General features: G+C 39.6%; 1 protein-coding gene across 1 annotated transcript in view; it reads left to right on the top strand.

Annotated features, from left to right (window-relative positions):
- Positions 1 to 3,566: 3,566 nt before the first annotated feature.
- syt7b (synaptotagmin VIIb) overlaps positions 3,567 to 14,836 on the top strand; it is a 211,692-nt gene continuing 200,422 nt past the window's right edge. The window contains exon 1 of the mRNA XM_036587086.1: positions 3,567 to 3,667. Within this exon, the coding sequence (XP_036442979.1) occupies positions 3,634 to 3,667 (34 nt within the window). The 5' untranslated portion in view covers positions 3,567 to 3,633. The remainder of the gene's footprint in view (positions 3,668 to 14,836) is intronic.

Below are 14,836 nucleotides of genomic sequence, written 5' to 3'. Positions count from 1 at the left end.
ATGTGTTCCAGATGAGGGATGATATTGGTATTGTGCCATGTACTTAACTGCTGGACTAATTGGCCTCCCTTAATGATTTTAGCTGCAGCCGACGTGCTCTCACACTTCACAGAGAGATGCCAAATAGCTTGTGAAAATCGGCAGGTCTATTAAAACTGCAGCCAATTGTGGACAGATGCGACCGGGCTGGAAAATTGGGTTTCAAATGTCACTCGTTTATGCCAATATATTATAGAAGAATGTGTTTTCCCAAACAGAGAATAAATGAAAATGATAGGAGCTGTTTTTACGGTGCCGACACTGATGGCCGTATTGATGTTGGTGGTTTTTGTGACGTTTCCTGATGATGGTAATTAAACAGCAGAACCCTTTATTGTTAAATCAGATTTTAAAGCATTTAGAGTCTGGCTGGTTCTTACAGCACCCAAATCAGGGAAAACCAAATTTCCCTCACTTTTCTGAAGCAAAGAAGTTTAGGTAAATATTGCTAAAGTTTAAAAACATGCCGTTCACTCTCAAGCCCACATGGCCCATATATTGAAACTAACAGAACAGCCTGTTTTAAATTTGTGTCTTTGATGTCACTAGCCAACTGATTTACATATATTCACGTATAGAAGCTTAGCCACGCCCATTCATGCTAAAGTTCTAAGGAGTTCTATGATCTGAATGTCTTTTTTGAACGAGGGCAGCCAATCAGAATACAGCTCAAAACAAAATCTGTTTACTTCGGAGAGATAAAGGAAAGAAAGTACGAAAACAGTCATGTAAAATATATTATGACCATTTTTGGCACATAAAATCCTCACATATATCATAAGTGGACCTTAAAGGAGAAAATAACATTAAAAATGAGAGATATGAGTGCTTTTAAAGTGAAAAAATAATTAAAAACAGCAAGTTTTACTTAAACACTGAAGGTGTTAATCCAACAATGCAGGTTCAACAATGCCAACACTGCAAGTGTTCACTCGGTAGATGTTAGTGTTAAGGTATTAATTTAACAGGTGTTTATTCAACACTGTAGGTGTTCATGTGACATTCAACATCAAATGTTTGGTAAAGAGTGTATATTAGTGTAGGTATTAATTCAACATTGTATGTATTAATATAGGGAAGTGTTAGTTGAAGACGTGTATATTAGTGTAGGTATTAATTCAACATTGTATGTATTAATACAGGGATTCATTCAACACTAAATGTTAGTTAAACACTGTGTATATTAGTGTATTTATTAATTCAACATTGTATTTATTAATACAGGGATTCATTCAACACTAAGTGTTCATTCAAAACTGCATCCATTCAGTCAACACTGTAGGTGTTTATTCAACATTACATATGTTACATCAACATTGTAATGATTATTGTAGGTGCTCATGTAGATGTTTGTACATGTATTCATTTAAAAGTGTGTTAATTCAGCACTTTAGGTATTTGTTCTACACTAGGTGTTTATGTCACGCTGCAGATGTTAATTCAACAAGTGTTAATTCCAGACTATATTAATGTACTTGTTCATTCAACATTAGGTAGTAACTCTACATTGTAGGTGTTCATTCAGGCTTGTGTTCTCACATGTATTTATGTTTACACTAGATGTTCATATTACACTGTCAGTATTTATTCAACAATGTTGGTGTTCGAACAACACTGTAGATTAACTCTGTGTTAACACTGTCGATCTCCATTCTGCATGGTATATGATTATTGTGAAGGTTTTAATAATGTAGGTGTTTGTTTAGGTGTTCATTTGACACTGTAGGTATTTATTTAGCATTGTGTGTTCCACACCTTAGGTGTTCATTCTGCACCAGGGGTTTGTGTCACGCTTTAGGTGTTGGTTTATTTAACAACACGGGTGATCTTTCAGCACCGTAGGTGTTGATTCAACACTGTAACTCAACAGCTGGTGTTCATTCAAGACTGTAGCTATTAGTGTACTTGTTCCTTCAACATTATGTGTTAATTCCACAAAGTAATACAACACAGATTGTAAATTAAATACTATAGGTGTGCATTCAAGACTGTATATGTTAGAGTATTTGCTCAGTGAACATAGTGTTAATTCAACACAATAATTCACTGTGAATTTTTTATTAAACACTGCAGGTGTTGATATTCAACATTGTAATTCAACAGTCTGTGTTAATTCAATACTGCATATATTAGTGAAATTGTTCATTCAACATTGGGTGTTAATTCCACACAGTAATTCAACACTGTAAGTGTTGATTCAACACTGACATTCAACAGTTAGTGTTAATTCAAGACTGTAGAAGGTAGTTTAGTTGTTCATTCAACATTAGCTGTTAATTCTACCTAGTAATTCAATGAGAATTGCTACTGCAACACTAATTCAACACTTTGTGGTAATTCAATACTAAATATATTAGTAGAGTTGTTCATTCAACACTAGGTGTTAATTCCACACAGTAATTCAACACTGTAGGTGTTGAATCAACACTGAAATTGTTGATTCAACGCTGTAATTCAAGACTGTGGTTGTCTAGTTGTTCATTCAAAACAGTGTGCATTCAGTCAACACTGCAGGCGTACATTCAGCACTAAAGTTTTTACATCAACACTTTAAGTATTATTGAAGGTGCTCATGTCGATGTTTGTGAAAGCTTTCAAAACTGTAGTTATTCATTCAAAATTGTGTTAATTCATCACCTTAGTACACAATTACACAAAGTGTTTATGTTAGGCTGCAGGCGTTTTTATTTGTTGATTCCACACAATAATTCAACGTTAATTGTTACTGTAACTCAACAGCTGGTGTTAATTCAAGACTGTATATGATGACTGTAGACTAGTTGTTCCTTTAACATTGAGTGTTTGGTTCACTGTGTGTAGATTTACGTTTAACACTTATTGTTAGATCAACACTACACACTTAAAAAAAATGGTTCTTCAAGGGTTCTTTAGCAAAGGCAATGATTCTATTTAGTGTTCTTTGTGTGGTGAAACAGTTCTTCAGAATGATGGCGAATGTGTTGTATATGGTTCTATACAGGACCTTAATGGTTCAATATAAAGCACCAAAAAGGTTTCTTCTATTATGGTTACAAGCTTGACATTGTAACACTAACACAAGCCTTTATGGTGCTATATATAACCATATACATCAATCTGAAGAACCATTTCACCATGCAAAGAACCATTTCAAAGTAGAACCACTGGCTTTACTACAGAACCCTTGAAGAATCATCTTTGTTGAGTTACAACACTGCTGGTGCTCATTTAGCATGTAATGTGTTAATTGCACATTGGGCATTAATATGACTGATATAATGATGAAACTGAAGGATAATAATAATAATAATAATAATAATAAAGAAAAAACAGATGATTCCAGCTGCCGAGAATCAAGACTGGAGACGCCCCCAAACCAGAGAGAGAGAGAGAGAGAGAGAGACAGAGAGAGAGAGAGAGAGAGAGAGAGAGCAGCTGACTACCTGACAGTGGAGCACGCTGTGTGCGCGCGGCGCGTGTCTATGGTAGCTCCTCCACCGAAAAAGACGAAAATTTAATTTTTGTGTTTTTTTCTTTTTTTCTTTCTTTCTCCGTTTTCCCAGCGCGAGGATACGGAAGGACAATTAAATCTCCTCGAGCCAGCAGCAGACAGCCATGCACCTGAACCGCGACGACGAGGACAGCAAAGGTGAGAGGCTCGCGCTTCTGCTCTCTCTGCTTTCTGGAGGAAATGCCCCCCACTACACCCCCCTCCCCACTTAATTACCCCGCCTAATTGCCCCGGAGTGCAGCAGATACCCTCCAGCTTCATTCTTTTAGCTGAGCCTGACACGCGCGTGCCTTTGGCGTGCAGCGTGCACGCTTAACGTTGATCATCGACTGATTATTCGCTCCTGCTGGACAGCTCACGTGCGTGACAGGCTTCAGTAAAGGAGACATGAACGTCTGAATGTTTGATTGATCTTTTCTTTTTCGAATGCACATAGTCGGACACGCGCGCGCGCTCACACACACACACACACACACACCCTTCGTTGCGAGCCAGAACACTTGTTGTGTTCCGAGGCTCCCTCGCGTGTTTGAAGGGGAAGCTATCGACCACGCACGCACAAGGTCATCACACACACATGCACGCACACGCGCGCGCGCTCTCCTATAACCATGCACACACACACACAGACGCGGTCGTAGCAGTGCGTCTGCGCCTGCGTTTGCTACAAGGTGCATGTGAGAGATGCACGAGCGTGTGAGGGGTGAATGTGGAGGGGAACTGTTTTGCCTGTGCGCGCGCGGGTTGCCCGTCCCCTCAGTGCCCGTCCTGCTGCCAGGCTGTGGATATATGTGCGTGTGTGTGTGTGTGTGTGTGCGCGCGCGTGTGGATGCCTCCTGTTGCGCGCGATGTGTCGGAGTGAAGCTGCAAGTGTTTGGAGCATCAGACGGTGACCAGACACACACACACACACACACACACACACACACACACGCACACACAGAGGGACGGGAGGAGGGGGTAGAAGGGGAAGAGAGAATGAAAGAGCAAGACAGAGAGATGGAAAGAAGGGAGAGCGAGGGGGTGAGAGAGAGAGAGAGATAGAGAGGGAAAGAAGGAGGAAAGAGAGGGAAAGAAGGAAGGGGGGTGAGAAGGTAGAGGGAGAGAGGTGGAGAAGAGGAGAGAGAGATAAGGAAAGAAGAAGAAAGAGAGAGAGAGGGCAAGAGAAGAGAGAAAAAGGGAAGAAAGAATGAGAGAGCGAGACAGAGTGAGAGAGGTGGAAAAAGGGAGAGCAAGGGGGAGAAGTGAGAGAGAGAAGGAGGGGGGGAAGAGAGAGACAGTGAGAGTGGGAAAGAAGGGAGAAGGGGAGGGGGAAAGAGAAAGAGACAGTGAGAGTGGGAAAGAAGAGAAGGAGAGAGGGGGAAGAGAGAGACAATGAGAGTGGGAAAGAAGAGAGAAGGAGAGAGAGGGGGAAGAGAGAGAGACAGTGAGAGTGGGAAAGAAGGGAGAAGGGGAGAGAAGGGGAAGAAAGAGAGACAGTGAGAGTGGGAAAGAAGAGACGAGGGGGAGAGGGAGGAAGAGGAAAGTGGAAAGGAGACTGAGGGAGAGAGGGAATGAGAGAGAAGTAAAGGAGAGAGGGGGAAAAGGAGACAGAGGGAGCTAGAGAGTTAGAGACAGGGGGAGGAGAAAAAGAGAGGTAAAAGAGTGAGAAAGAGAGAAGGAAGGGAAAGAGTGGGGGGGAAAGCAGAAAGAAAGCAAGAGAGAGACGGAAAAAGGAAAGGAAGGAAAGAGACAGAAAGAAAGGAGAGAAACAAAAAGAAGAAATAAAGAGGTAAAGAAGAAAGAGAAAGAAAGAAAGCAGAAAGTGAGAAAGTAGGAAAGGATAGATAGAGAGTGAGGGAAAAGAGAAAGAAAAAGGAGAAAGCAAGAGAGGGAAAGGAGAGAAAGAGGAATGAGAAAACAAGAAAGAAGGTAAGGAAAGAGAGAGAAAGAGAAAGAGAGAGAGAAGGATGGTAGAGGATGAGGGTTCAGTGTCAGTGTGTAGAGGCAGACTGACTGTGTGCTGCTGCTTCTCTGTTACGAAGCCCAGCATTTTGGACGCTGCCGTCTGATTGGCTGATCGGGAGTCTGATGAGTGTGAGGGGTCTGTCTGGGTTTCCTGCGCATGCTGGTGCTACACACACACACACATACACGTACACGTGCTGTGTCCCTTCAGAATTCCCCACACATCTCAAGGTGGAGATCCAGTGTCCCCCTCTTCAACTCCTGCTAAACTCACTGATATGACTCACGGATCTGACAAACTTCACTTTTCCTCCTCAACATCCACTTTCCAGCACACGTCTGACACACCATCCACCAGAGAGGACCCTTCAGAGCCGTCTCAGCCTTTAGAAAAGGCCTTATGATTTCTGTGAAATAAACACATACACGTCCCTAGTTTTTAGTTTGTTTTTATTTAACAGAATAATAATGCATATTGTATTTAAACTCTGTATTATTGTAGTAATACTCTTATTTCATTGTCAACCCTCTGGGGTCCACAAACTCGCCCGCGCGTCAAGGTCGATGTTTCTATATCAGTTTCTGTATCTTTGTGATAGTCCAGTGCAGAAATACAATTCAAACATTTTATTAATCTGTAGAGTCACCCTTTCCATTCCATCTTATCATGAGATTGTAAGTGACTCACATCCGGAGTTATGAGGCTATGAAGAGGGGCTGAGATACATGTCATCTGCCTCTCACTGTGTGGAACTGATGGATTCATACATTTTGTGTGAAACTGACCAATACACATTCAGGAAATCACTAAGGACTGACCCATCACGCCGGAAACCCTTCTTTTGGGGTTTTGGTTAGAAACAACAGGGTTAAATTCTTTAAATGTTCAACAGAAAATTATCCAATCAGGACTGTTCTCTCTGTGGTATGCAGTCTAATAGCACTGCTCTGCTATGAGACGCTATGTGCTGTTACGTCCGGTGTGTGCTGGCCGTAAGGATCTGCATATAGGCCCACACTTCAATTCAAAATTGAATTTTGCGCTAATTTGTAGTGTATAATTAATTTTTCATAGTAGATACTGTAAAAAATAATAGTAGTTACTGAATAATTTGTAGTAGATACTGAATAATTCATATTAGATACTGAATAATTCATAGTTATGGAATAATTCATAGTAGATACTGAATAATTCATATTAGATATCGAAAAAATATGTAGTAAATAATAAATAATTTATAGATATGGAATAATTCATGGTAGATATTGAATAATTCATAGAAGATACTAAATAATTCATGGTAGATACTGAATAATTTATGGTAGATACTGAATAATTCACAGTAAAGGCTGAATAATTCATAGTAGATACTGAATAATTCAGAGTACAATCATCCAAGTCTGAAGTTGAAAGTAAATAGTAAGTGTGCTGTTTAAGAAGTTTCCAGGTTGTAAATGTGTCTCAGTGCACATTTTGTATGTTCTCGCTTTAGTATCCAGATGTTAGCCTGGTGGAGGGTTTGGGAATGAGCTGATGAGTTGAGTCAGCTGTGTTAGAGCAAGAAAAACACTAAAAGGAGATTCCAGGAATAGGACGGGGAAACAGTTAGACGACCGCTCGGGGGGATCCAGTCAACATGACTGTAGACTTCAGGAGCAGAGCTTACCCAGAAGGCATTGCGATCTCAGCTTTCTCTCTCTCCCTCTCGCAGCTTTCTTTTTAGTGAAAAATGGTGTATAAAGCTATTTATAAGTGTGAGTGGGAGCAATAAAATATGTAATGAGAATATAATGTAATTTGCTACATTAAAATAGTTTTGTTTATTCCTTTTATGTACTAAAAACAAAGTCGTAATTCATTTTTACATGACCATTTTCCAAACTCTCTTGATTTCCTGTAATTAAACAGGCTGTTTTTGTCACTGTGCTCTTAAGTAATGTACAGTCATATGAAATGATCAAATTCCATGTTTTGTTGATTTTCTGAGTGTAATTAAGTGAACACATCCTCTACAGAGACACACTTCTGCACATTTTAATGACAGTTACTGTTTATTTGCTGAATTTAACACATTGGGGGAAAAGGTTATGGCACATTTTCTAAAAGCACCATATTTAAGTGTGTTCTCTGTAGAGGATGTGGTCATTTATTTACACCTAGAAAATCAACAGCAACATGCAGCTTGACCAGGTGTACTCAAACCTTTGCACAAGACTGTATGCAAATTGAAACACTCCATATAACTTCAATGTGAGTGGGTGAGGCTAAACTACTGTAAGCTGAATAGTTGGATAGTGGATATATGTATGAATGTGTTGGTTTTCATGACATCACAATAACAATGAAATTATTTTGCAGTGTCATGTTCATATGGACCATATTGGCCAGAATAGGTGTTGGCAACATGCGGCTCTTTTACTGCCCTGTTGTGGCTCCACAGCAGAATTAGATTTGTAGGTAAAAATAAAATAATCCTCCTTTGCAGTAAAATAAAGCTCTGCTGATCGTTCAACACAGTTTTAACAATAAATGATCTTAAATGCTGGAGTTAATGTAGAACTGCTAATTCACCCTTTAACCCTGAAGATCAGCACAGACTGCTGGTCACCATAGCAGTGCAGACAACAATCTCACCTAGCTAGTAGCTAACGAAAAGACAAAGAGAAAGATTTAAGACTTCAATAATTTGGAGATGAATGGACTTAGTTGTGTTTATGATCACTCCAGCTGGTTTCCTGATACGTTTAATCTGCAACGAGAAACTGTCAACCACTAAAAAGTCGTGAAGCTGAAGTTGTTTGCTAGCGTGTCGTTTGAATTTTCCCATTCCACCTTAAATGGTGCAGCAGTTACATTCCTCAGGCACCATTTAAGGTGAAACAGGAAAATGCAAACAAGAAGCTGGTAAATGAGAAGCTAACTTCAGCTTCGTGACTTTTTAGTGTTTGACAGTTTCTTGTTGCACGTTTTGAACGTTGAGAGACATTTTACAAGAAACTGTTCTACTTTTGCGGAAAAGTTTTCTGCCGGAGATGCGAGAAAAGTGGCTATAGCTGAGCTAAATCTTAAAGCAGAACAAAGTAAGTCTGCGTTTTCATTTATATTAAATATGTTTTAGCCTATACTAGTATATTAGCACATCCTGAGACATATTTACAGCCAAGATGGTAAAATGGACATAAAATGTTGTGTGTTGAAGGGACAAAATGGCTTTTCATAACATTTGGGTTGTCAACCCATGGGCCAGAGAGTGAATGGTATGTTTGTAAAACTTCAACAATGTTTATATTGTTATGTACGATCCAACTTCCTGCCATTTTGCCCGATGTTTTCATGCGAATCAACAGAAATTAATATGTCTGTACTGGGTCACATGACCTCCAGGTGGTTCCATGTATTCTACTGCAGCGTCTAGTTCCAACCACAACCTGCCACACCTGCTCCAGCTAATTAACTTCTTCTGGAGTTCCTGATTGGCTGGATCAGATGTATTAGTGCATGCTCTCTACTGCATGCTGCTTAGTCTTTTCCTCGGGATCCACTTTTAATATTTGTGTCATGTCTTTGCCCCTTAGAATTTACCAGACTGTACTTTTATGACTGATATATGTAAATTAGCTCTGTTTGATTGGCTGGCTCATTCAACAAGCAGTCTGTGCCAAAACACTTCTTATAATCTGAGCATAAGGGGGCTGAGCTAAACTGCTATATGCTGAATAAGCAAATATGTATTAGTGTTGGTTTTTATGACATCACAATGAATTCTGGCAACTTAGTCACCACATATGGACTGTATAAATCTTTTTCGGTGAGGAAAAGTGTTTTTTTTTAATGATATGGCCGCTTTAAGACAAATAACTGAATAAGATGCTAAGAAGGTTTATGGGTAAAGTCAGCATTATTTTGATGTTTTTTGTGAGTGTCTTGGTAGATTGAAGTCAATTGAGCATGCAAATCACCAAGGAAATCACTTCAACTGGATACTTCGTGCTTTCTGTCAAGGGCGAGTGCATTCTTATTGAAATATCCTCCTCTGGCCTGCAAGTGGCCACTTGTGTGACGTAGGACATACTCAGAGGTCAATGAGGTCATAGTAACATCAGTACTGAAATGAGGCTTTTGACTGGGCTAATATATTCAGTCCAACAAGCTGACGGATCATGTTTGTGGCTATTGAGGCCTTTATTGGTGCTTCTCATCTGATTTAAAAAGAAAATAGTTCATATTTATATTTATCACATTTCTGTAAGGGCTGATTTGAGATCTGTTTGACATAATCTGGCCCTGATCTTAGATCTTTATTGGTTTGTTTGTGATGGTTGATGAATACTACATTCATAGCATCCTTTAGATTTGACCTGTAACCTTTTAAAGGGACCATAACTTGTGTTCCAACCTCTCTTTATCCATTAGAATTAAACAGGCTGACATATGTAAATGAGCTCTTTTCTAACTGGCCCTGTATTGTGCCTCATTCAAAACGTCACGCTGAAGCACTCCGTTAACTTCAGTGCGAATGGGTGGGCCCAAATTGCTGTTGACTAAATAGACATATGTAAATATGTTGGTTTTTGTGACATCACAACAACAGCGACATCAAAATGGGCTCAGGTTCTGGATTTAAAGACATGTACTACAACTCAGAAAAGCACAAGAAAGTGAAGAAAATTTGGTTTTATGATAACTAACGTCTACAGGCTTTGCCAGACATCCTCAGGCAAACCTACAGCCATAAATATGCTGTTAAGTATGCATTGTAAATGACTCGCACAAGCTAGTTGGCCTTGGATGAGAAATACTACTACAGTAAGCACCTTCCAGCCTGGGAGTTTTTCATTTTAACATGTAAGAGCTTAATTGAGCAAGTTAGCACAGGGGCACAATAAGCTGGAATTTTTTTATTCCTTTGTAGAGCGGGAATAATACGTTATCAGAGAAAGTCTGCTATTTTTATCTCGCTGTAATAGTGCATTCGGCTCTGTATCGATTTTGTAGATGTATCATAGCTCAGGATACAGCAATAATCTAATGAATTTAGCCTGAAAAGGGAAATCAGAGAGAGAGAGAGAGAGAATAAGAGAAAGAAAGAAAATAAAATAATGCAGTAATGTATTAAATCAAGCACATAGCCATGCAATAACCATAGACACACACTGGCAGTAGAATGGGTCATGCAAAAGAGCTATGTGGCTTTAAATGTGGTGCAGAATTTCTGCCCTGCTAGGTCTGCCCCAGTCAACTGTAAGTGCTATAATTGTGAAATGAAAGCATCTAGGAGCAATAAAGCAAGTTCCATAAAGACATGATTTGATTAGTTTGGTGTGGAGGAACTCCAGTGACCTGACCTCAACCTCACTGGACATATCTGAGGTACTGGAGCCTCGATTGTGAGTCTAGACTTGCCGTTCATCATCTGTGCCTGATAATCAATTCCCACAGAACCACTCCAACCACTTGTTGAAAGCCACAATGGGAGGGGCAACTTCATATCAATGCCCATGGTTTTGGAATGGGATGTCCAACAAGCTCCAAGCACTGAATTACTGATTTTTGTACTGAATAGAGGAATTGAGAGAGATAGACAGAGAGGGAAAGAGAGAGAGCATTTGGGTATTTGAAAGTAAAATTTGCCTGGTCTAAATCTAGAACTAATCATCGGCATGTCTGTCTTGACATCGTGACTAACCTTAAACGTCAGTCAAAATCCGCCCTCCCCCCAAGAGCATCACTCATTACAGACACGCCAATCACTCAGAAAGGTGGGGTGGGGGGGCAAGGGGGTGGAGAGGGAAGAAGAGAGTGAGAGAGACAGAAAGGGAGGGACAGTCAGGGATGAATAGAGAAAGAAAAAGAGAGAGGGAGAAGAGAAAAAGAGTGAGAGAAAAGGAAAAAGAGGGAGAGAAAGACAAAGAGTACAAGAGAAAAAAAAGGAAAAAGAGGAGGAGAGAGAGCAAGAAAAAGAAAGGAGAGAGGACAAAAAGAGGGTAAGGGAGAGAGGAGAGAGTAACAGAAAGATGAGAGAGAGGGAGGAAAAGAGGAAAAAGAAAGGCACAGGAAGGGAGGAAGAGAGAGAAAAGAAAGAGGGATGGAAGGGGGACAGAGAAAGGGAGAGAAAGAGAGAGGAGAAAAAAGGAAGAGAGAGAGATAGAGAGGAAAAGAGGGGAAGTAAGAGGAAAAGAAGGAGACAGAGAAAAACGGAAGGGGGTGAGAAAGAAAAAAGAAAAAGTGAAGAGAGAAAGAAAAAGAGGGGGCATTGCCCCACTGGGAGACAGTCGCCCTGCTTTTGGCCCTAATCTTTGAGGTTTATTAGCGTGATGACTGTAAGCAGCTTTAGCTTTAGAGTTTTAATGGGGTTTGTGCTGGAACCCCACACTGAACTGATCATCAGGGATTTAACGCCTCTGAAAACAAAAGCAGATTTAGTGATGGTGGATTTTTTGGTGAAAGCTAATCAACAGAATTGAGTAATGTAGCATGAGTTCATTTGACTGGTAAAACACTCTCAGTCCACTTTATTAGAAACCCTTCTACTTCCACTAACTGGCCACTTTATTAGAAATACGTACCGTGTACATCCACTCACTGGCCACTTTAATAGAAACATTTGTACTTCCACTCTCTGGCCACTTTGTTAAAAATACCTACCTTGTACGTCCACTCACTGGCCACTTTATTAGAAACACTTACCTTGTACGTCCATTAACTGGCCACTTTATTAGAAACACTTGTACTTCCACTAACTGGCCACTTTATTAGAAACATCTCCCTTCTACTTCCACCCACTTGCCACTTTATTAGAAACATCTCCCTTGTGCTTCCACTAACTGACCACTTTATCAGAAACATCTACCTTGTACTTCCACCCACTGGCCACTTTATTAGAAACACCTACCTTGTACGTCCATTAACTGGCCCCTTTTTTAGAAACACTTGTACTTCCACTCACTGGCCACTTTATTAGAAATAGCTGTCTTGAACTTCCACTCACTGGCCACTTTATTAGAAACATTTGTACTTCCACTCACTGGCCACTATATTAGAAACACCTACCTTGTACGTCCATTAACTGGCCACTTTATTAGAAACACTTGTACTTCCACTAACTGGCCACTTTATTAGAAACATCTCCCTTGTGCTTCCACTAACTGACCACTTTATTAGAAACACCCACCTTGTACTTCCACTAACTGGCCACTTTATTAGAAACACCTACTTTGTAGTTCCACTCACTGGCCACTTTATTGGAAACACTGACTATGAACTTTCACTCACTGGCCTCTTTATTAGAAACACCTCCACTATGTAGGTGTACAGTTACAGATTGCCGTCTGTCTCTTGCTGCTCCCTCCATCTCATTCATCTCTGCAGTTTCTGACCACAGGATTGCTGTTGTACAGATATTATTTGTATTTATAATGGAAGCCAATGCTCAGATGCTGAATGTTGAGCTGCTATTTGGTTGTAAAAACCTTTGCCATTGATGTCTGGCAGTGAAATAACTGTAAGCACCCAAAAATAAGCAGCCTAAGAGGAAGCAGTCTGCTCCAGACAAAGCGACGCACCCCAATCATTATTGTTTTTATTTGTATTGCTAAGAAGTAGTTCACATGCTCTATTAGCAATCTGGCTGTTTTTTCCCTGGCATTGATTCCCGGTTGCTGTATTGCTCTCAGATCACTCGTGTTTCTCTTGACTTTGGGACCGATCAGCACACGAGCGTCTGACTCCACTTAATTCCGTAATCTGTGCTTTGTAAAGGCATTTAAAATATTAAGTACTCAGAATTGATTAATGAATTTCAGGCCTTTGAGATGCATCATTTGCTCCTGCTTTTCTCAAATCCCTGATCGCAGCTTAAGACACTAGAATCCTCTGTTTTTCAATCATCCCTTCATTCCGCATGCTTCATGAGCTGCACAAATAATTGTGTTTTTAATTAAAGTTGTAATTTTCACCAAAGCTTGTGGTGCATTCTACTCAGCATCATGCCAGCCTTCTCATTCATGGGTGCTGGCGTAAATTACAGGAATGCTGGCGGATTAATTGATCTAAGATAGAGGTTTGTTTTGGGTTTTGTGAGCACAAATGATGAACAGTTCTTTGCTGCTTTTCATAAACTGTTATAAAATGCAGGTAATTGCAATTAACAACAGCGACCACTTTATCACTCAGGATCATCAGTTATTATTACAGTTTGTCCTAATCATGCAACTTTGCAATAATTACGTCCACATTACACTGTTATCTTCTCTGCTGTGCTAAAACAAAAACGTCTACACTCTCACAGCTGACTAGACATTAGTACTGTCTAATATGCTCAAAATACCAGTATTTCAATTACTTTGCTACTTATTGCAGTTTCAGTATGCATTGCAAAACGTTAAAAAATACATTGGTGAATAAATAATTCGACATAGCTAAAAATTAACATTACTTTAAATTGGTCTGCGCACTCACAGTAAACAAACACTGTGATTGGTTAAAGGATCTTTAGCATATTGCAGCCTTCTGTTATATCAGTGTTGCAAAGGTCAGTATCAAAATAATCATGAATAAGCAATATATTGTGCAGCCCTACTACACATACAGTCATATGCAGCAGTTTAACACCCTTATTTATTCCCCAATATTTTAAATTCCACAAATAAACAGTAATTGTGCAATAAACTGTGCAGTGTGCTCTGTGTAGACTTAACTTATTTTCACTTAGAAAATCAACAAAACATGGAATCTGTCGCCCAAACTTTTGCATATAACTGTGTATGTATTAAGGATGTAAAACAGCATCAGGGCATCTTGTGTAGTGATTCAGCTGCATACAATTTGTAATGTTAGAATGAATTATAATCACTATTTTTACCAAATGAAAATTCTCAGTTTTCAAAATTCTCAGCTTGCTTTATTGTTTTTGTTTATATTACTGTGTAAATAGTTCATCCAGTCACATTTGTGTGAAGATGTAAACAGTCATTCAGAGTCATTCAGAGTGGTTTGGTGTGAAACGCTCTGTTCTAGAGAAACTTACAGAGTCAGAATTGTTCACAGTGGTGGTGATAGGAACCAGACGTCCACCTCTGAAAGCTCCCCCACAGAAACTTATGATATTGAATGATTATGAATACATTGCCTGATGTCTAAGACATTGATTTATGTTAGTTTTGAGAAGATTTTGTCTAAAATGTGTTTTATCTGTTCCTGATGGAGGGATACATGCAGGGTGTTGTGAGGCAAAATAGACCCCAAAGAATTTTTTTTTTTTTTTTTCAGATTTTCCATGATTTTACCATCATTAACATTCCATATAAAAGCTCTGAAGACGTGTGTAGGTTCACTGGTGGTTTTGGATAGTAAATAAAATG

This window comes from Colossoma macropomum, unplaced genomic scaffold (genome assembly GCF_904425465.1).
Source record: "Colossoma macropomum unplaced genomic scaffold, Colossoma_macropomum, whole genome shotgun sequence".
Classification (NCBI taxonomy): Eukaryota; Metazoa; Chordata; class Actinopteri; order Characiformes; family Serrasalmidae; genus Colossoma; species Colossoma macropomum.
Note: the sequence above shows the minus strand (reverse complement) of the source record. Positions and strands in the feature narration are given on the sequence as shown.